The sequence below is a fragment of the Pygoscelis adeliae genome, unplaced genomic scaffold, assembly GCF_000699105.1.
Source record: "Pygoscelis adeliae isolate BGI_AS28 unplaced genomic scaffold, ASM69910v1 Scaffold38, whole genome shotgun sequence".
Classification (NCBI taxonomy): Eukaryota; Metazoa; Chordata; class Aves; order Sphenisciformes; family Spheniscidae; genus Pygoscelis; species Pygoscelis adeliae.
This window is the reverse complement of record NW_008825614.1, coordinates 2,009,894-2,031,217: the sequence shown is the minus strand read 5'-3', so window position 1 is coordinate 2,031,217 and position 21,324 is coordinate 2,009,894. Positions and strand designations below refer to the sequence as shown.

Sequence of the window (21,324 nt, the reverse complement as noted above, 5' to 3'; positions counted from 1 at the left end):
GTAGATCACTGAAAACTTCAGAAATACATTAGTTTCTGAAAAAAAAGTCTCCATTCTTTTTCAGTAGCTCTTGTTGATTTTTACCTGTTCAGTAAAAGTGCTAGTTCATCAATAGTGTTTCCCTGAAGTTTGGATCTCTCTCTGATTTCATGAAACTTCTGTCATAAAAAAAATTCATGTCCAAGTTGAAATACTAATTGAAAAAGTATTGTTTTATAAGAACTAGAAATTAGTTTCTAAAAACTAATGGTCTTGCTGAAAATAACTAATCAAGTGGGGTTTCCGCTAAAATTTTTCTTTGGCTTTTTTTCATTGGGTATATCAAGTCATCTTTTTGTGCTTCAAACTACATTTTGCTTACTTTGTTACCTGTTTCTGCAGGGATACAGTTGAAGTTGATGGTGATCCTCAGAAAAGGTACTTTTTATAAACGAATTAATTTCTGTTTTCAGTGCTATAAACATGTCAGATTTTCCCGTTTGGCTAGATGAGCTGCGTGGTGTGCCTTAAGGAATGCTTTGTCTAAGGGCAGGTCTTTGTACAGCACAAGGTGATAAACATATAGCTAATTAACAGGATGGATAGGTCCATCCAATGTTAAGGTTTTCTGATATTTCCTTCTAAGAAGACACTCTGTCTTGCTTATAACTTTACCAGACTTGTTAGTATTGAAGTTAAGGTAAGAATGGGAACGAATGAAAAGTAACAGTTAAATAAGAAGACTAGGGAAGTGAAGGAAAGGTCCTATACTCTTCTAGGAGTGGTGCATGTAAACGTTTTTTGTTTGTTTGTTTTAACCTTGTCAAGTGCTTTTTAAAATAGAGCTACCACAACTATGTTAAAACAATGTTATTGCAAGGTGACAAACCAGAGTTAAGATTGGCTGTGCGGCATAAGTAAACCCTTTATGTATATATGTTATGGGATAGTTATTAATTACATGATTACTTTGTTGTGATTTCTTTTTCTGCATCTGGATACCTTACTTAGAAAATATATTTGTTTATCTGTAGCTGTGTGGTATTCTTTTTTATAAAATAGGACAGAATATTTCAGTTGGAAGGGACCTACAACGATCATCTAGTCCAACTGCCTGACCACTTCAGGCCTGACCAAAAGTTAAAGCATGTTGTTAAGGGCATTGTCCAAATGCATCTTAAACACTGACAGGCTTGGGGCATTGACCACCTCTCTAGGAAGCCTGTTCCGGTGTTTGACCACCCTCTCGGTAAAGAAATGTTTCCTGATGTCCAGTCTGAACCTCCCCTGGCGCAGCTTTGAACCATTCCCACGTGTCCTATCACTGGATACCAGGGAGAAGAGATCAGCACCTCCCTCTCCACTTCCCCTCCTCAGAAAGCTGTAGAGAGCCATGAGGTCGCCCCTCAGCCTCCTTTTCTTCAAACTAGACAAACTCAGAGTCCTTAGCTGCTCCTCACAGGACATTCCTTCCAGCCCTTTCACCAGCTTTGTTGCCCTCCTCTGGATGCATTCAAGGACCTTAACATCCTTCCTAAATTGTGGGGCCCAGAACTGCACACAGTATTCAAGGTGAGGCTGCCACAACGCTGAATACAGCGGGATGATCACCTCTTTCGACTGTCTGGTTATGCTGTGTTTGATGCACCCCAGGATGTGGTTTGCCCTCTTGGCTGCCAGAGCACACTGCTGACTCGTATTGAGCCTGCTGTCAACCACCAGCACCCCCAGATCCCTTTCTGCAGGGTAGTCAGTGTTTGGTACGTGGCTTATTGGGTAGTATAAAAATCTTCCGTTGGGGATAAGTTGTTTGTTTCTTTGTGGATTTTTTTCCATGGTGCTCATGATGGAAAAGTGTGAATAAAAATACTCCTTTTCTGTCTTTAAAACCTCTGCTTCCATTTTAGAAGAAATGGGGAAGTATGTTTAATAAATCAATTGAGAAAATAGAGGAAAAGGTGGTGGTATTTATTTTTTCCTGATTAATATAGATTCTGTTCTTTCTAGTACCATTTAAGTATGCCTACATTATAGCCATGAGGTAGAATTTCACCCTATGTTCACATAGTCAAAGTAGTTTTAATCTAGCTATTTATATCAGTAACAACACAGCTGTTAGGACAGAGGTTATATAAATCCATTGAAGGCTGTGACTGATTGCTTGAGCAGCAAATTTGTTCTAGTTTCTTCCCCAAGTGGAGCTCCTGAGGGAGAAGGAGAGTTAGGTAATAGGCCACATGCTGCATTGCAGTTGGTCTGGCTCCCCCTTACCTCTTCTCCTCTTACGGTCAGACGATGTAACTTCTGTTGGACCTCATAGTATATGCACATTTCTGGTAAAAAGTTTCTTTTAAAATGAAATAAAAATATTAGTTATTGCTAACCCATCTAAATCTGAAACAGTTTCACTGAAGAAAAGTCCAGGGTCTCGCGAGCCCAACCTACTCCTGTGTTTGGGTTTATCAGTGTCTAAAAGATTCCTAGGTTCCAGTGAAATCCCAGATTGAAGAGCTGGATCTCTGAATCGTGTTAATTTGGCTCTGGCTGCTGGATCCTTGCTGGGGTCAGTGTTTAGTTACAGGTAGAAGCAGCTTTTGGGGTCTTTCCTAAAGCTGTAATATCCAACTGTCCTACTTCCTACTTCCATTTCCTCGTAGGAAACAGCTGCTGACTGATTGGCCTCTCTCCTTATCCTTCTGGTACAACATATGTCTCTTCTAAAATGGTCATAGGCTGGCGGGTCTCTCCACTGGAATGGAGATTAGAGTACTGCATGAGATGTTTCCACTGCTGAATAAAAAAAAGACAAAGAACTGCTTTAGAAAGATTAAAAATATTTGTATCAGTATTTATTTTAAGGAAAATAGTAGCCAGTATTTGTATGGGAACTACCTCTCTGCAAGTACCAAATAGCTCATACTGAATTGGCAACATACCTATTAGGCCACGTTCTGAAATTCTTAATAATGGTGGTGAAGAATACAGTGATCTTAGGGACGAAAAAAGATCATTGCCCTTGTTTGAATCATCCTTTATATTTTCCCACTGCCAAGTATTTGTCATGATACAGGCACTATGATTGTCTTTCATTTACAATTTTATTACATAGACTTTCCAGTCATTGCTATATTGTATGGGAAAATACTTAATTTTTACTTTTTTTGACCAGGAGCGATTAAAGTGTATTTTAGGCCCAGTCTAGGCTAGGGTTGCTTTTTTCATCAGTAAGATTTTGGAAATAAAACATGAATAGATGATGTCTCTTGTAAATTTTTAAATTAAAAAAAAATCAAGCCTGGACTTAAGTTATTTGAATGTTCCATTAATTTTGTTTTCTCCAGGGTAGAAATATCCCCGTAATTATGAAATATCCCCATAATATGTTCACATAACTATGAATATTGGAAGTTATGCTTTGATCTCTTTCTGTTATGCATCACTTGCTAGATCAGTTTTATATTAGTAATTTTTGTGGGTTTGCATTTGTTAGAGCCATAGTAAATTTGTAGCATTTTCTATATCTTCTTGAATGCATGGGAGGAAAGAAGTGCCTAGTATTAAATATGCAATGTAAAACTACGTCTTGTTTTCTCTAGGAGTGAAGATGAAGAACATGTTAAAATAAAAGATTTCAGGTACTAATTTACAATAAAAGTACATTTTGCTAGTAAATACTAGGATTTACAATAGTAAAATATGAATTTGGGGGGAACGTTCATTAAAACTGTTAAATATTTGTCAGTAAACTTTTCCTTTTTCCCCCTAAATGTATAGTAATTTTCAGAGCCTCCTTGAGGATTTAATTTTCTGCTAATTTTAATGAAAGTTATATTGCAGAATATCTCAGGTGGTTTAGCAAAAACCTGACGTTAAAATTTTCAAGGTGAGAATTAAATGCAGTACACTCAAGTCATGTATAAAGGGAGGAGCTGGTCCTCAGTCTGTATGAATTTGAGAATTGTTTTTTCTAGATTTATCTACACTTGGAGGTATTCAAAATTTATCCCACATGAAAATGGATTCAGCTAAAGCATGGCAAAGAATTCTTGTTCTGGAACAAGTTTTTTTATAGGGAATTATTCAAGGTTTGCCATTGCACTTTGAATTTGCATCTTACCTGAATCCAAATGGAAATTCACATAAAGCACTTGTAAGATTTGAAATGTTGTGTGACTGAATGCATTCATGATTCATCCAAACAAATACTTTAAACTATAGACAGGCCACTTAGTAAAACTAGAGCTGTTTTATAAAGTTGTTTTAAAATAAAAGTGTCTTTCATTTGTCATGTGAGCAGAGTTGTCAAAGCAGAAATATATAATCCACTCTGCTGTCGAAAGCAGCGTTTATACAGCATGGTAACTAATAATTATGAAGTCTTCTTGTAATTTAAATTAAATGGAAGAAATGAAAGTGTTCCAAAATATATTTACAGTTTTTTTGTTTAACTCCAAAATTCATGTTTTTTCTTTACTGAGTATCCCAGATTGCTATACAAGATTCTGTTTTGTACATTGCTTTAATAACTTCATGTTGTGTTGTTAATTTTTTTCCTTAAGTTTTGATTCATTAAATGGAGGAAAAAAAAAATAATTAGAAGACACTTTGAAGGTTTGTTTAACAGTTATCTCCCCCCAGTGTTTCTTTTCACAAGCTTATTGGAGAACTTGCTTTTTTCTCCCTTACCCTTTGTAACTGTGGAATGTTACAGCAGGCTTTTTGAATCATCCAATCATGACCTGAATTTCTGCATCCACCTGTTCAGGTTTCTATAACTTCTTACTGACTCTTAGAGATGTGGAAGATTGTTCTCTTCCCCATATGTTTGTATCTGTCTTCCTGAGGTTCACTGTTCAAGGAGCATACACAATATATTACTTGACTGTTCCTACCTGACACGAAGGAAAAGTTGGGTGAACCTGTAGAGTTGAGAATAACTGATAAAATTAAATTCTGAAAAAGGCTTTAGAGAGAGAAAAGCTAATTGCTTGGATGAATGACCCTGAATTATTTGTGTGGAGGGGGGATTTATTTTTGGGACAAATAAAAATAATAGAAGACAAGGTCTTTAAAACTGTAGTTTGTTCTTTTTCAACAGGCCAGATATAGTTAACTTTATTACCTTTAATGCTTTCTGTCACAGTATGCCTAAGAGGAAGGGTTTTGGAGATCAGTTAACCAAAGCATGTTGTCCCTTAGTTTGGTTAACTACCACTGTGTCTGGTCTCAGTCAGAAAGGAAAATAATCTTCGTTTTAATTGTGTGGCTAGCTTGTCTTCTGGGTAAGGAGGGAATAGAATGAATTAAACTTTTCTTGATCTGCTAGAGGATGTTCGAGGGAAGGAGATCAGCTAGAAAAGCTAACATACTCCACTAGAAAGAATTAAAGAAAAAGTGACCTGAGATATAAACATATTTGTGATGTGCACTGTCATGTGCCTTAGAAGGGCTTTTCTGATGAAAACTGTCCAAGAAGAGAAGATCTCTTTCTGTGGTTGAGTTCTTGGACAGAGGCTTACCAAGAGATGAAACACAAGGTGTGCACAGAGGCTGAAACCCTTTCTACCACCTTATCAGGTGAATGACGGGGAAAGCTTTCTGAAATACCTCTGGTGAAATTAGACAAGGCATAACTTTTTTCTTTCAGTTTCCACTATATCTCTTATAAGCACTTACAAATGTATTGTCTGTTGCTTGTGCTGTGCTATGAATAAATGCCTGTGTTTGAGTCTGTCTTCAATCTGAGTAATTTTTAAGGTAATGAGATAACAAGAAGACATGGATCATCTCAGATTGTTGTGAGCTTGCATAAAACAGTTCAGAGATGCTTTAGCAAGTGCTTAGAGTGTTCTTTGTTTAAAAAAAAAAAAAAGTAGTAGAATGAATACCCCATCTTAGTTACACAGGCCAGGTAGAGACAGGGCCAGGGAGCAGAAATGTGTTCCAGTGATTACTAATGACATCAAAAGTTCTCTGGTATACAGTAAGGTGTCAAGGTATTCACTTGGACATCAAGGGTCACAAGAAGAATTTAACTTTTATAAGTCTTCGTAGCCTCTTGTTCCTGCCACATATAATCAAGTTGTTGCTTGCGATATTTTTTCCCCTCAATATTTCACATCATTATTGTGACCATTTCTGCTTTGTTCAAGTGAATCCAATTCAATTGTCAAATACAAGTAGTGTATGAAAAACTGTTTCAGTGCCGTAGTACTTCTTGTGGTATGTTCCATTCCCAAAATTGAATTGATTAATATTATGGGGAAAATCATGTGTTCTACATCGTTCTTAAAATAATTTTTCTCCTTAGAGAGGCTCACAGTCAAACAGAGAAACGAAGAAGAGACAAAATGAATAATTTGATAGAGGAATTGTCTGCTATGATACCTCAGTGCAATCCCATGGCACGAAAGCTAGACAAGCTTACAGTGTTACGGATGGCTGTGCAACACTTAAAATCTTTAAAAGGTGGGTTTTGGGAAACTAATCCTGAAAGTCCTTGTTCTAGCAGGAGTTATACTGTGTATCTTCTTTGATGTTAAATAAATCAAAGGTCGTATATTTTACGTTTCCTTACTTAATTCAGTTCCGAGTCTGTTCTTCATTTAAATATACATGTTCGTAGCTTCCAGAACTTAATTTCTTCCTTTTGCTTAGTATAGCAGAAAAAAAGCCACCCTTCAGTGTCTGATATTTTCTGTCTGCTAAGGGTATGCTTTGCAACTGAGTCACTCCTTGAATCTTTTTTAAAATTACAGCGATCAAGCAAGTCTGTCTTTCATTATTTTCCAACCCCCAAATTAAATGTGTGTTCTCTGATGTCTCCACTTTCCATCATACTTTCTGTTACAGTAGCATCTGTGGTGCTGTACCGATCTACTGATACAGCTGTATCTGCTATAGGGCTAATAGAGAAGCAAATGGTCTTCATACTCGTGTTTGTTATTCTCATGTTTGTGAACCCTTTGTCTCTGTATTGGAATTTCATGTTTATCTGTTGACTTTGAAATTTACAACATCATGGAAAAAGACCATTAAAAAAATGCTTACCTGAAGAAACTGATGTAAGTAGTTGCACTGGTAGGGAGCACAGAGAACTCACTTCAGTGATAGGTTAAGTCTTTTACAGTGTAACTTCATAAAACCAAAACCAGTTGCATAAAACTAAAGAAAAAATTACATTTGGACATAATGATCTTTCAAACTTATTTTTTTGCCTGCAAGAACAGTAGTCAAAAGGAATGTTTCAAGACAAAACATACTTTAAGAGAATGGTTGATGACTTCAATTACATTAAAGTCTTAAACACCATGAAATGTTAGAGAGTACCGAGAAGAAGAGTTATCAAAAGTTTATATCCTCAGTCAGCTAGCAAAGTTAATCATGGATCTCAGTGAATGGTTTAGTGTCAGGATCAAACCAAGATATATTTTTTCCTCTCCTTTTGCTATAGCTAGATTTTGGGATTTTTTTTTTTCTCCCCTAAAAAAATTAAATTGAAATACAAGTTGCATATTGCATAGTCTATCAGCAGCACACAAGACTGATTTTTTTGGCAGCACTGTTTCAGAATAATAATTTGGTCAACTGTAAGCAAAGATCAAAAGCTATCTGCTTTGCAAAAAAATTGATAATTGAATAAACATATCTAATAAGAACCCCATTAGTCTTAAGTCAAAGGAGTGTAGGAAACAAATTATGCTACTAACTTGACAGTAGTAGAATCATAGAATAATGTAGGTTGGAAAGGAATTCTAGAGGCCCGTTGGCCCAAGCAGGCTGAGAATTTTGCGTAAAGAAATAATGTGACAAACTAGGAGGGCAGCAATTGCACTTGCAGTTTAAACAAGCATCTACAAGAAATCCTCAGCTCAAACATTTGTATTTTAACAATAGGATATGAAAACTGGACTCCATCCAGCACAGTTATTGTATGCATCTTCAAAACAAATGCTTTAAGAAAATACAAGATACTATGTGGAATTATAGTGAATGCTGAAATTTGCTGGAAAGTTCAACTGCTATTTAAAAAAAAAAAAAAATCTAGAAAAAGTTGTGGAAATGTTTGTAATGGCTAAAAATTATTTTAGAGTACTTGCCATGGGTGCTAGAATGGTAAATGTAGTGAGTCAGTCTCATATTTAATGCGACACTAAATTTAACTGCAATAGAGTGGTTTTTTGGATTGTTGGATATATAGTACTAATGAAGCATTATTCGTGACACTTGATAACATTAGAAGTATTCAGATTCAGCAAATGTTAAGGATTCTGAAATAGGCCTACGAAATGTTTCTAGAAAATTCAGTTCTCATAACACCATTTTTCTAGCAGTATATTAAAGATATCTCAACAGAAGTTTCCTTGTTTTATGCTAAATAAAGGGCAAGAAAAAACTGGTTGTGTGCCTATATTCATTACCAGCATATGTTTATGAGGTTTTTTTGTTTTTAATATTTTTAGAATTTTTAAATTTTTTTCATTCAGCTGTTGTGGTTGCAAAGAAAATTTATAAAATACAAAACAAGTATAACTCTGTTAAAAGTAAATTTAAAATGTAACTTTTGACATTATGTCTACAAATAATCTATTTTCCAGGTTCCACTAGCTCCTATACAGAAGTCCGGTATAAACCTTCATTTTTAAAGGATGATGAGCTCCGACAGTTAATCCTTAGGGTAAGTGGAAGGAAACTCTCGGTTAAATGATGTCCTTATTAAAGCTTGCTATTACCTTGAGTTTTTAGTTGGAGAGTGCTTTTTTTCCCATCTTTTTCTTCAAGCAAGTGCTTTGATGTACTTGATAGTTACTGGTTTATAAACGCTGTACACTATACAGGCTTTTTCATAAAGGGGTACAGAAGATGATTTGTGAGCATGGCAGACAGTAGCCCTTGAAGGGATAATAAATCTGTACACAATCAGCATATTTAATACTTAAAATTTTTTATGTTGATATTGAAGTCTGCATGCAAGTATAGAGAATGCTTTTAATTACGCATAAATATACTTGCAATTGTTTGCTTGCCTTCATTTAAAGTTTTAAATATGTACTTTGAAAAAGATGCAGAAATAATACCTGAAAGAAAATCTTTCTTGTTTTCACACTTCGTCATATACCCACACCCCTTTACCCTTTCTCGTTTGCAACTGTTTTCTTTTCCCTTTGCTGCAATAACAGACTTCGCCAAGATCTGTAAGACGACTCCCAGATTAAGCTGTTTTGCAGCTGGCCTCCTCTTTTCCCAAAGCTCTGTTTAAGAAACTTTAGCTGTCTGTATTTGAAGGTCTGATTTGGTCCTTGCAATCTTAATTGCTTTTTGGTGTGATTTATAACTTATTTAATTTAAAAAATCAGGTTTAAAAGTGTGCTTCCTTGTAGTCATCAATATTCATTGTATATTTTAATTGTATGTTTTTAAAGACAGTATCTTTATATTTTCAGGCTGCAGATGGATTCCTATTTGTGGTTGGATGCAACAGAGGAAAAATTCTGTTTGTCTCAGAATCAGTTTGCAAAATACTTAATTATGATCAGGTGGTTATAACTGAGTTTCTTGGTTTGCTTTTACCTTGCATTTTCTTAGAAATTTTTAAACTTTTCCATTTTATTGCATATTACTAGAAAACGGTCCTTGTGTATCATTTCTTGGAATTTCTGTGGTTTAACCTCCTTCAGAGTAAGGCTGAATGTCCTGGAATTAAATATTTGCAAGTACAGTCAGTGTTCCTGACCTGAGTAGTAGCACCAGGTTTCAACTGATCATCCTTAAGAAACCTGCTAGTCTGAGAGGAAGGGATAAATTGAAGATGCCCTAATTTCTATCTCCAGGAGATTTTCTTTTAAATGGTGAAGTGATTTGCGGTTTTTTGGTTTTTTTTAGGCCAAGGAAAATTGGTAGTTCAGCAGTGGAAGTTAATTAAAGTTTTCCTTGGTAATGCCTTTATGCTCAGATGCACTACATAACACCTCATCCACAATAACTATCCGTGTATATACTCTTAACTTGAAGGAAACTGGTGTAGTGTGAGTTAGCTTAGCCTGTAGAAAAAGAGAAATAGGAAAAATATAAGTACCTTCCATTAGTTGACATTTAACATCGTGGACAATTACCACAAATAATCAAGGCATGATAACTTGTTCATGTATCTATGTATGACTTCTGTTCCAAAAACAGAGGCTAAAACAGTTAGTGCTTCCATCTGTCTACTTCTATAACTTTGAAACCATTTGTGCTATGTTCATTTTCTTCAAAACGGAAGGGTAACCAGTTTGGACTCTGTCTTATAGATTTATTTTTATTTTTAAAAAAAAAACCAAAACTATATCTTTTTAAATTAAAGTGAAATTAATCATCTTATGGGAACAAGCATAAAGCAGATTTTTTTTTTCTTTAAACTTCTACACTGAATTTACTCAAGGACATCAGACATTACCTACTTCCAGACCCATAAGATCTTCGCTCCTCCAGCCAAAGAGGTTCAGAGAACATGACTGACTTAACCCATAAATTTATTAGCTTATTTGGGAATCACTCTAGATTATGAATCCCATCCTGCAGCCTAATCTGTTACACCTATATATTTTGACAAGGTTGCTATTAGCCTTTCTCAGTGGCACTCAGCATTTTCCCTTGGCGTTAGGGTTAGATGGGGGCTGGGCAAATGAAAGAGGGTGTACGTTTATCCTGCTTTCTTAGCTTTTCATTAAACCCATTTCTGACTCTGGCTTATTGGAAAAGTGCTCCTGTTTATGTATGCAGTGATCATATAGCAAGTGGCGTGGGTCCAAAATGAGTTGCAATTTGAATCTAGAATACTGCTTGTCAACACAGCTCCTTTCTACCTATTGATTTGACCTGCTGTGGTGAAGGTAAGCAATCAAAAAACCCAAACTAGCCCACTTCTGTGAGAATTCCTTCCTGTTTCAAAAGAAAGTAGTGCTGCCTACAGTAGTGCAGCAGACCAGTTACTTTGCATCAGCAGAGTCAGCAGGTTGAATGGATCCCAGCTAGAGAGATTCGTGTAAATATCCCCTACTAAGGAGCGCTGAAGTGAGCTGACCCCTGCTTCCAACGGCTCAGTGGTGCCATTTCATCCAACCAAATTAGAGCTCAGTCATTAGGTAGCATGAATATTTCTTCCGATTTCCCTACCTCCCCACCCCCCCCCAATAATCTGTGAGTGGAGTTATTTTGTGCGTAACCTTCTTTGGCTGGGATCAGGAATCGTGTACATAAATAAAACATTTGGTTTTACAGAACTGTTTTTTAATATCCAACTAAATTGCTATTTTGCAAAGGGGAAGTAACAAATTATGTTTTTACTACCCTGTTTTTATGAAAATAATATTAAACAATGGCAAATTAAATGTGGATCAAAATATTGATGTTTAGAGTAACTGTGGTATTTGACTTTTTTTTCTTTAATGGTGTAGAAAGTTGTTTTTCTGAAATAAGTAATACGTATGGGGTCCTGTCCTAAAATGATGCGGTCCTTATATCTTTTGGTTTTGGTGTTGTTTTGTTTTTTTTTTAACTAGGCCAGTTTAATTGGACAAAGTTTGTTTGATTACTTGCATCCAAAAGATGTTGCAAAAGTTAAGGAGCAACTTTCTTCTTCGGATATCTCCCCTAGGGAGAAGCTCGTAGATGGGAAAAGTAAGTCATATTTGAATGTGCTCAGATTTTTTTAAAGAGATGTTAATAAATTTAGTTATTATGCAGGACATATTCATGTGTTCGTATGTGCATGGATGTACAAACCTAAGGTATAATTTCTATGAACCAAACATATTTGAATGCTTATCTGCTGCTTAGAATGCACTTACAGTTTAAAAGCTAGCTCAGAAAAGAATTTATTTTAGATAATAAGAATGACTGAAATCTGCATTGTTAAGCATTTACAAAGATGTGGTCTGACATTCTTCCTACCAGGCATACTACTTTTTTTTCTTGTATTTGATAGGTCTTGTCAATACAAAAGACCTGATGTAGTCGAACATGGGATAAAATACTTCAATATCAAGAATCACTGTCTTCTCTGAAAATGCTAAGTGTCAATCCTAATTTAACCAAATCTTGTTTACAGTTATTTCTGATATGGAAAACGTTATGTACTGTGCAGCTAATCACTATTTTATAGCTGGCTTTTATAAGCATCTTTGCAGTTCTTCCTTGTACCAAATAGAAGTTGAAAGTTTATAAAGTGTATTTATTAAAATACCATTCAAAATATCAAAAAGGGTTTAAAAATAGTTTGGTAGTTCTTTTTAATTTTGGAATCTGTGTGATAGTCCCGTTTTCTTTGCCCTATTTAAGTTATTAGACTTTTTTCATTTTTAATTGTAAGGACAAAATTTAGGCAACTAAAGAATAAGGAGAATGTGCTGGAAGCTAAAATGAAGAAAAGGCCTTGTATTCTGAAGTTTTATTGTTGGATTTTGTTTTTTTAACTACTTTACTAAATTTCTGTAAGCTGGCTTGCAAGTACACACAGATTTTCAAGCTGGACCAGCTCGACTGAATTCTGGTGCTCGACGTTCCTTCTTCTGTCGGATAAAATGTAGTAGGACCACAGTCAAAGAAGAAAAGGAGTGCTTGCCCAACCCGAAGAAGAAAGGTATTCAAACAGTGTAGATGAAGCGGGGGCTTTCTGTCTTGAAACTTGGTATATTTAAGTTCCAAGTCAGTAGTGTGACCCTTGTAGTTAACGCTGACTTCACAAGTGTAGAGAAGTGTAAATATGTACTGGAGACACATTTTGAAAAACAGTCTAATTGTACTCTTTTTCCTCCCTATTCACTCCTGGAAAAGAGGGAGGGAGGAACCTGAGTTACAGTGGCTGTTTAGGAGTGCACGGTCTGTTGTAGTCCAATTTTAGAAGTCTCAGGGAAATTTTTGAAAGCACTGGAACAGATCAGAAGAATGAAACTAAATAACATATGTCTTGAAGAGAACTGTGAATAAGGCCTGCAAAATCTACTGTTCTGAAGGAAAAAAAGCAAGGAAACTAATTTTTTGTCTGATTTACTTTTTGTGTTGTGTGTACTTAAAAAGTATGAATTTTCCTTTTTTTTGTTTTTAATAGTAAAGTTATCAGAGTAATTCCATTCATTTTTCCAATAATTTTAATTTAGTTCATATTTTGGTATGCCTGTACAGCAGTATAGTCTTGTCAAGTTTTCAGTGAATGGATCTTTTTAAAATGTAATTTCCAGCTTTTATGTAATACCTTAGTATTGATTTTTGCAAAGGTGTGCTGAAATTGTTTGACCCTGAAAAAATCCTCCTACTTTTGTTTTTTAGTGTAACCTGTTATTGTTGAGATATACCATACAATAGCGAATTTTAAAATAGGTGTGTCATTGTAAGTGAATAGAATTCGGTCTCCCTTGATGTGCCAACTAACTTAGTGAGATAAGAATTTAACTTGTATAAATGTTTCTCAGGAAAGCAGTATTGAGGGAAGGCACCTTGACAATCTGGGAAACTGACAAAGTCACAGTAGGATAACTCAGTTTTTCATTTTACAGAGTTGTTATATGTTTTCTGTGGTTGATAGTGTTAATGCAGTCAAATCTATGTAAAGCATAATTTGTTCAGAATACAGATATCAAGAATACTTTGGTAATTTTTTGAAAGATAGGACACATCTTATTACTGTAGGACACATAATGTCATCTCTATGCCTTGATGCGTATGAGGGTGTTTCGATGTTACATAGGCAGCAAGAAGTCTACCAGCCATAGGAATAAATGACAGTGTATACTGTGACTTAAGACTTTTAAAATATTTGTTTTCCCAGAAAATTGAGGAATTCAGAAGCCTAAGATAAATAGAAAATAAGCTGGGTTGTTTTGGGTTGTTCTCTCAACTGATTCTTTTAGCAATTGCAGTAAGCATATGTTAAGATCATAGTGTTCACAAAAGGTACATTGGTTTGGAAGCTACAGAGTGCCTTTCTAGTTTATTTTAATTTACAATGCATATGAAACAACATAAAGAGAAAGTGATCTGTGGGTTACCAGACTGTTGGTTTGCTTTTTTTTTTTCTGTGAGACTGTCTTTGAACTGCCAACACCTATAACTTATCTTCCTAAATCTTACATGCGGTTAGAAGCGCCCTCTCCAGGTAAGCCAAAATGAAGTGGTATGAAATTAATTTTAAAAATACTCTGTAAAATTACCTATAGCCTTGTACAGTTGTTGTAGGTAAGCATAAAGTATAGTTGCTGGTCTCATGGTGAACAGAATAAAAAAAAGTAATTCAGTTTACTTTTTGAACCATAACTGCTTCTTATTTCATTTATTTTTATTAGATCACAGAAAATACTGTACCATTCACTGTACTGGGTATATGAAGAATTGGCCTCCTAATGAGGTGGGAGTAGAAGAGGAAAATGATGTAGAAAAGGACAGTAGTAACTTTAACTGCCTTGTTGCAATTGGGAGGTTACACCCTTATATTGTTCCACAAAAGAGTGGAGAGATAAAAGTCAAAGCAACAGAATTTGTTACACGATTTGCCATGGATGGAAAATTTGTTTATGTAGATCAGCGGTAAGCATTTTGTTCTTTAATGAAGACAAAATGAAAATGACGCCACTAGTTAAATTTTCTAATACTTTCTGTCAGAAGTGTAATTTCTCAAGCATGATAGAATTTCTAGGTGCTGTGTACAGCAAGCAGTTCATTCTGAATTCTATGAGTACTTGGGCTTTGGTTTTTTTGTCAAACATAAAACGTAATGTATAAAAGTAAGTGTATTGTTCTATAGGAAGAGATGAGGTAACAAGATTAAAATATGTTGTAAAATGCACTGATGTACTTATTTATTCATAAAGAAAAATCTCAAGTTAGAGCTTCATAGATATGCATATGACTTAAGTAGTAAACACTTAACCAAAAACTTAAGAACTTCTTAAAATCTTACTATTTGGAACACATACATTATATCTAAATATATTAGCCCTGAGTGGCTAATGGGAAGACCTAACGATCGTAAATATTTTGTGTGTACATGTGGTTTGCATGTTTAAAAACTGTTATTTTGTCTTTGAATTGCCATTCATTGCAAATGGATAATTTGCAGTGAATAATATTTCCTGTTTATTTAGAGCTATACTAATGCTGTGTCTTTTTGCCAAACAGGAACACAAGCATCTATTTCTTTAAATATTAACTTTCTGCTTTATCTGATATTGAAGAAAACAAGCTTTGCAATTGTTTGAATCCGTTGTAGTTCATGTTTTTATTTCTAACAGTGCAACAGCAATTTTAGGGTATCTGCCACAAGAGCTTCTAGGAACTTCTTGTTACGAGTACTGCCATCAAGATGATCACAATCATCTAGCTGAAAAACATAAAGAAGGTACAAAATAATTGGTCCTCCCAGACTACATGTAACTACATGCAACTGCTGTGTGAAAACAGTACAAATCAAAAAATTAGAAGCTGAGAATTAATAAAATCAAACAATCTTAGCATTGTCCTTTTCTATGTCTGCATTAAGGCATGCCCGCATAAAGCTTGTAATAAAAGCAGGGAGAAACTTCTGTTGTCTTGGATCTTGGTACAGTGTTTTAATCGCAAGGGAATAATGTTAATGCTTCTTTCAGCCCCCTGCTTCAGTTCTTTATAAGAATGAGGAAGGAGTCCTGAAGAGCAAATGTGCCTAATCATGTAATTAAAGGCACTGATTATGAAAGTTCACCAAGTCAGGAGTTTCTCTACTAGTGGTTTGCAGAAACTTAGTACTTGGGCTTTAATTTAAGATCAATAGCATTGCTGAAACTGTAGTTTGATCTTAGCAGGGGTCCTGTCCTGTCAGTTGTTCTGGCATTTAAGTTGTATTTCTGGCCATCAAAAACATTTTGGTTTTACGATGCTATAAAACAGATTTTTTTTTTTTAACTTTATCTTTCTAAGTATAAATATGGTGATTGCAACTTTCCTTTTTTATCTAGTGTTGCAGAATAAAGAAAAAGTATTTACAAATTCCTACAAATTTAGAGCAAAAGATGGGACTTTTGTTACTTTAAAGAGTCAGTGGTTTAGTTTCATGAATCCGTGGACCAAAGAACTGGAGTACATTGTATCAAACAACACTGTGGTATTGTAAGTAGTTCATGATATGAATTCCCATGTTATTTTTTGTCTTAATTACAGTTAGTATTAACAGAAAGCAACCTGTTTAAGAAGCAGAAGACAACTAGAAAATATCAACACTGCACAAAAAGTGGTTGAGTAACCTGGAAGAACATTTTTTTGCATTTATGAGTTATTTTTATTTCAGGCTTAAGTCATGGATTTAACTCTGAAAACGGTGCTATTTCCAGTGGAAAAAATGAGGTGAAAGAGTTTCTTATTAAAGGAAGAAAGGAAGGATCTTTTAAGAAAAGTAGTTATGAATAAATGGAAACGTGAAATTCGTTCTACTTTTTCTTCTGAGCTTTATATGACTACGTGTCAGTGGACCTAGTTTTAAGTGCTACTCTACCTACCATGTGTCAGAATGTGGAGAAGCATAATTGATAGATTGTAGAAATGCAAGGCAGGACAAAAAGATACTCTCCAAGTTAATTGCAAGGGAGGAGCCTGTGAGACAGTAAATGTGTGTGTTTAATTCTTCGTTCTTTAGTTCTTCTTTTTCATTCTCTGTGCCTTGCAATGGAGCTATAATTTTGATTGTTCCAATGACACTGAGGATCTTTGCCAATGACTGGCTTTTTGAGAGGGGGACAGAGGGGATTTTATTTCCATTAAACCAAGTTGTCAAGGGGGCCTTTTAGCCATTCTGTAGCTGGTTCATGTGTTAAGTCAACATCTCCCACCTGTTTTGCCCATGTCCTTTTTCCTCAAGAAGACAGAGAAGAGCAGTTAGAACAGTCTATGCTGCCCAACAGCCAAAGGCCACTTCTGCCTGCCCTGGAGATCTGGGCATCTGCAGCTGTCTAGAGGAGGGAAGGTGGCTGCTGACCTGTCCTTGTAGCAGTTGTTTCTGGTTAACTGGTCTCCCTCCTAGGAGTAAAAATGGTAGCCTTGTTCTCTCGTCGTGGAACACAGACAACTATATTGGCCTTTCTTCTTTATTTGGAGAATAAGTAAAAACTAATATTTCACCCAGTGCTTCAGAAACAACAGTACAAAGGATTGAACGTTGAAACGTGGGGAATATCTACTTTTTGTTACTAGTTTGAGGATGTTAGTTTTTACTCTGTGTAAAGTATTACTGAAATAAAATATAAATATGCTGGGTTTTGCCTTTGAAAAACTTGCTTGCTTATTTATTTATTTATTTATTTATTTAAATCTCAGAGGTCATAACGAGTCAGCTGAAGAACAGGTCCCCCATGGTTCCCAGCCTGCAGAAGGCAAGTGTTACTTCTTACAGTTATGATAGGAGCATCTCCTGATCAATCATTACAATTTTAGAGTTATTCAATCCAGGAATTTTTTTATTCTAGGTTGTTGTCCAAGGAAGGATTTTCTTTTTTTTTTTTTTTTTTTTAAAGCTAATTCTGGTGACAATTTCTAGTTACTCACAGCATCCTAATTCATATCATTCACATAACTGTGATCAGAACGGCTTATCTTTTCCTCCTAGCAGCTTCTACTATAGCTAGGATTTTGGTTGACAGGATATTATGCTTCTGTCACAGACCCTCTTCATATTTTGCCTGGTTTTCTGAAGAAATGCGATTGTACTATCTGAGTTTACCTATGGAATGTAGGGTGATACTGATATATATTTTGTTAATATCTTTCTGCTATGCATAGATTCTGATTTCTACATGCTGTTTTGTCATCTTGCTATAAGGCTTTTTATTTTTGCTTTTGAAATTGTTCTTTTTAATAACCGATTTCTGTTTGTGAAAAACCCAAGGGTTTTTTTCTCATGTGTTTTGCATTGTCTGTGAGAGAGACTGGAGGTGGTAATGATTAAAGTTGATTTCATTACTGGAGATCAGCAATTTTCACAAATATATTATTCACTTATCTTTATATTTCAAATGAGACTTACAACACCCTCCCCCATGAGTTAGTGTTTTAAGGAATTTAATTTATGAAAATAAGAGATATAGAACAAAAACTGCTTTAAAATGAATCCTGAAGGTGATTGTTCCTTGCTGTGTAACGAAACTGCTACAAACTTAAGGTTTTATTTTGTTTTTTTAACTGTAGATGCTGTAAAACAGTCTTTAGTAAGTGTACCTGGAATGTCCTCTGGAACAGTTCTTGGTGCTGGAAGTATAGGAACCGAAATTGCAAATGAAATACTAGAATTGCAAAGGTAATAAATGCTTAACATCATATATTAGGCTTTTAACTAAAGATAGAGAAGTGTTATACATGATTATGTGGGGGTTGTTAAAGTTTGATTTTTTTATTGTGTTATATGTATAAAATATTTTTAGTTGAGCAGTGACATTATGAGATACCAATTATAACCTAATGTTAGTCTCATGCATGGCAGAACACATCACTGGTGTCAATAAATAGTTTTGATCTGGGCATGCAATTTCCATTGTTAATGAAAGTATTATTTAACTATGACTTCAGAAGCACTACTGTGGTGCAGCTTCTTCACATGATGTTGAAATGGGTAGATAAACCATTCAGGAATGGAAAATCAGTTGTCTCTGAGTAGTGTTTGTATTTTTCTGATGGCGTCGCTCTGCTAGGAAAACTTTCCTTGAAACAGTCCCCAGTGGAGCGCTTTCATAGCCTGTCTTGTCCCTTTCCTGATTATCCTGAACGTAGACTAAAGTGATAGCACAATTCCTTCCCAGTACCCAGCCATAGATTAAAAAAAAAACCACCTCACTGCGTCATTCCAAACAGGAATCCATACAAGATTCAAATTGTTAATTAAAAATTGACTCTTTTAAAACTAACTAGTTTTAGCGGGTACACAGCATAGCCAAGGAATTTGAAGGGAAGAAACATAATTTTAATGTGAAGATATCCTTATGTATTTTTTGTGTTGTGCACCCACAGTGGTGCCTGACTTGCTTATAGAGGGAGAGGTTATTACTCTCTGTCAGTTTGCACTGTATCAGCGTTTGTTGTCTAAGAACTTTTTTTAAAAAGTCTCTGAGCCAGCTAATTCCAGGACTTTGGGATGCACATGCACAGAAAAAGTCTGTTTTCAGTCACAACTCTTTCAGGAATTAAGGCTTCATCAGAAGGTCCAACCACTTTTGTTAAGGTCAAATTTAGGATAATGGTACTATCATCTCATCAGCACAGGACAAGTTATCTAAGCGTTAGCTTTGGATGATGAAGCCATCCCTCAGACTTCAGATCTTATACTTCCAGTTCCAGGCAAAGGAATGCCAAGAAATTTTTTATGTCTGTAGAGCAGGGTGTGCCAAGGGCCCATGTAGTTCTTTCCACTGGCACTTTTGCAACTGGACCTGAAAGAGTAGTAACGTTAAATCTTCCAGGAAGAAATATGCCAGTTTTGGCAACAATGGTAGAGGTATAAGGAATAGTTTCATATTACAGAATATCCTGAGTTGGAAGGGACCCATGAGGACTCTTGACTCTACATGGGGCAACCTAAAAGGGCAACCTAAAAGTTAAACCTTATATCTAAGAGTGTCGTCCAAACACTTCTTGAACACCGACAGGTTTGGGGTCATGACCACTTCCCTGGGGAGCTTGTTCCAGTGCTTGACCATCCTCTCAGTGAAGATCTTTTTCCTAATATCTTCCCTGATACAGATTTAAGCCGTTCCCCACATCCTATCACTGGACACCAGAGAGAAGACATCAGCACCTCCCTCTCTGCTCTCCTTCATAAGGAAGTTGTAGACAGCAATGAGGTCATCTCTCATTCTCCTCTTCTGTAAGCTGAACAAACCTAGTATCCTCAGCTGTTCCTTATAAGTCATGCCCTCTAGTCCTTTCATCATCTTTCTTGCCCTCCTTTGGACACATTCTTATATTTTTATATCTTATATTGTGGAGCCCAAAACTGCACACAGTACTTGAGGTAAGGCCATGACAATGCTGAGTCTAGTGGGACAATCGCTTCTTTTGACCAGTTAGCTATACTGTGCTTAATGCACCCCAGGATACCATTGTCCCTTTTGGCCACCGGGGCACATTGTTGACTCACATTGCGCTTACCGTCAACCAAGCCCTCCAGATCTCTTTCTGCAGGGCTGCACTCCAGCCTCTTGTCCTCCAATCTGTACATACATCGATATGCTATAGCATAGTTAGCTGCTGCTGTTTCAGTAGTAGTCTGACTCATCAGTTTGTCTGTGAGGATGTTATGGGAAACAGTGTGAGAAGCTTTAGTGAAGTCGAAGTAAATAACATCCAATGCTATCTCCTCATCCACCGAGCTAGTCACCTCCTTGTAGAAGGCTGTCAGGTTAGTTAAGTTCCCCTTCGTAAATCCATGCTGAAGTCCAGGATTACACATTGTGTCTTCGCACTGTGGTTGTATTCTCAGTTGTCTCTTCATCAGAAGACAGTATTTAATTTTCTGAAACAGTAAAAACCATGGTCAGAGCCTAAGAGTATGATGAGTGACAGTGGTAGATGTTTCTTATTGTTTCCAGTGTTTCGGAATCACCTTCCAACGATGAAGTCACATCCCGTTACTAGAATAGTCAGATTGCACAGGGAATCATTCATTTTCAATGAAAGGAAGAAAAGAATAAACACTTTAGTTGTGATGGGATGAAAAGATTGCTACTTCAAAAAAAAAAAAAAAATCCATCCCACAGCATGTTGGCAGGTTGCTGGGATTATCCAGCAAGGAGGAGGAAAAGCACTGGCCGCAAAAAAAGGATCGATATTCTCAAGAGCAAAGATGGGATGTTACATTTTGGTAATGCTGTTGTTAATGTCCTCTTATTGGTACCACCTATAGAGGGAAGGAGATTCACTTTTTATTATATTTTTCTGAAGACTGAAGTAAGTTGGCAAAAGTTCTCATCTCTGACAGTTAATATCCAGGCATGACCCAAGAGCTTAATTTGACTCTTGTTCTAGATGCTTCAGTCAGCTCAATGTGATGTTCTTGATTGAGATCACCTGACCTTTGCTGAAAATGCTCATCCATGTGAGCATGTGTGTCATCAGCTTAAGGAAACCAGTTTATTAAGTAGACGAATAATAGATTTGCTGGATGGTGAAAGAATGAATGCATTCCTGGGAAAGTTTTCTTCAAAGCTACCCCTTGGAAGTTCTGGTATTTGTGTTTAAGAACCACAAGCAATGCTCTTTCTCTTCATATTGCTATGGAGGCAACAGTTTCAGGAGCTGTATCTTCCTAAGCAACAGAGGGGAATTTTGTGAGCTTTGTATGAAGATCAAACCAAACCA

The 21,324-nt window shown here is 36.0% G+C and overlaps 1 protein-coding gene across 1 annotated transcript in view; it reads left to right on the top strand.

The window, feature by feature from the left end:
- The window catches only part of ARNTL2 (aryl hydrocarbon receptor nuclear translocator-like 2), a 30,179-nt gene that overhangs the window by 1,052 nt on the left and 7,803 nt on the right, over window positions 1-21,324 (top strand). The window contains exons 2-13 of the mRNA XM_009332810.1: window positions 382-417; window positions 3,576-3,614; window positions 6,290-6,447; window positions 8,577-8,656; window positions 9,423-9,515; window positions 11,520-11,637; window positions 12,455-12,598; window positions 14,298-14,538; window positions 15,243-15,349; window positions 15,945-16,095; window positions 17,296-17,357; window positions 18,163-18,271. Of these exons, the coding sequence (XP_009331085.1) occupies window positions 382-417; window positions 3,576-3,614; window positions 6,290-6,447; window positions 8,577-8,656; window positions 9,423-9,515; window positions 11,520-11,637; window positions 12,455-12,598; window positions 14,298-14,538; window positions 15,243-15,349; window positions 15,945-16,095; window positions 17,296-17,357; window positions 18,163-18,271 (1,338 nt within the window). The remainder of the gene's footprint in view (window positions 1-381; window positions 418-3,575; window positions 3,615-6,289; window positions 6,448-8,576; window positions 8,657-9,422; window positions 9,516-11,519; window positions 11,638-12,454; window positions 12,599-14,297; window positions 14,539-15,242; window positions 15,350-15,944; window positions 16,096-17,295; window positions 17,358-18,162; window positions 18,272-21,324) is intronic.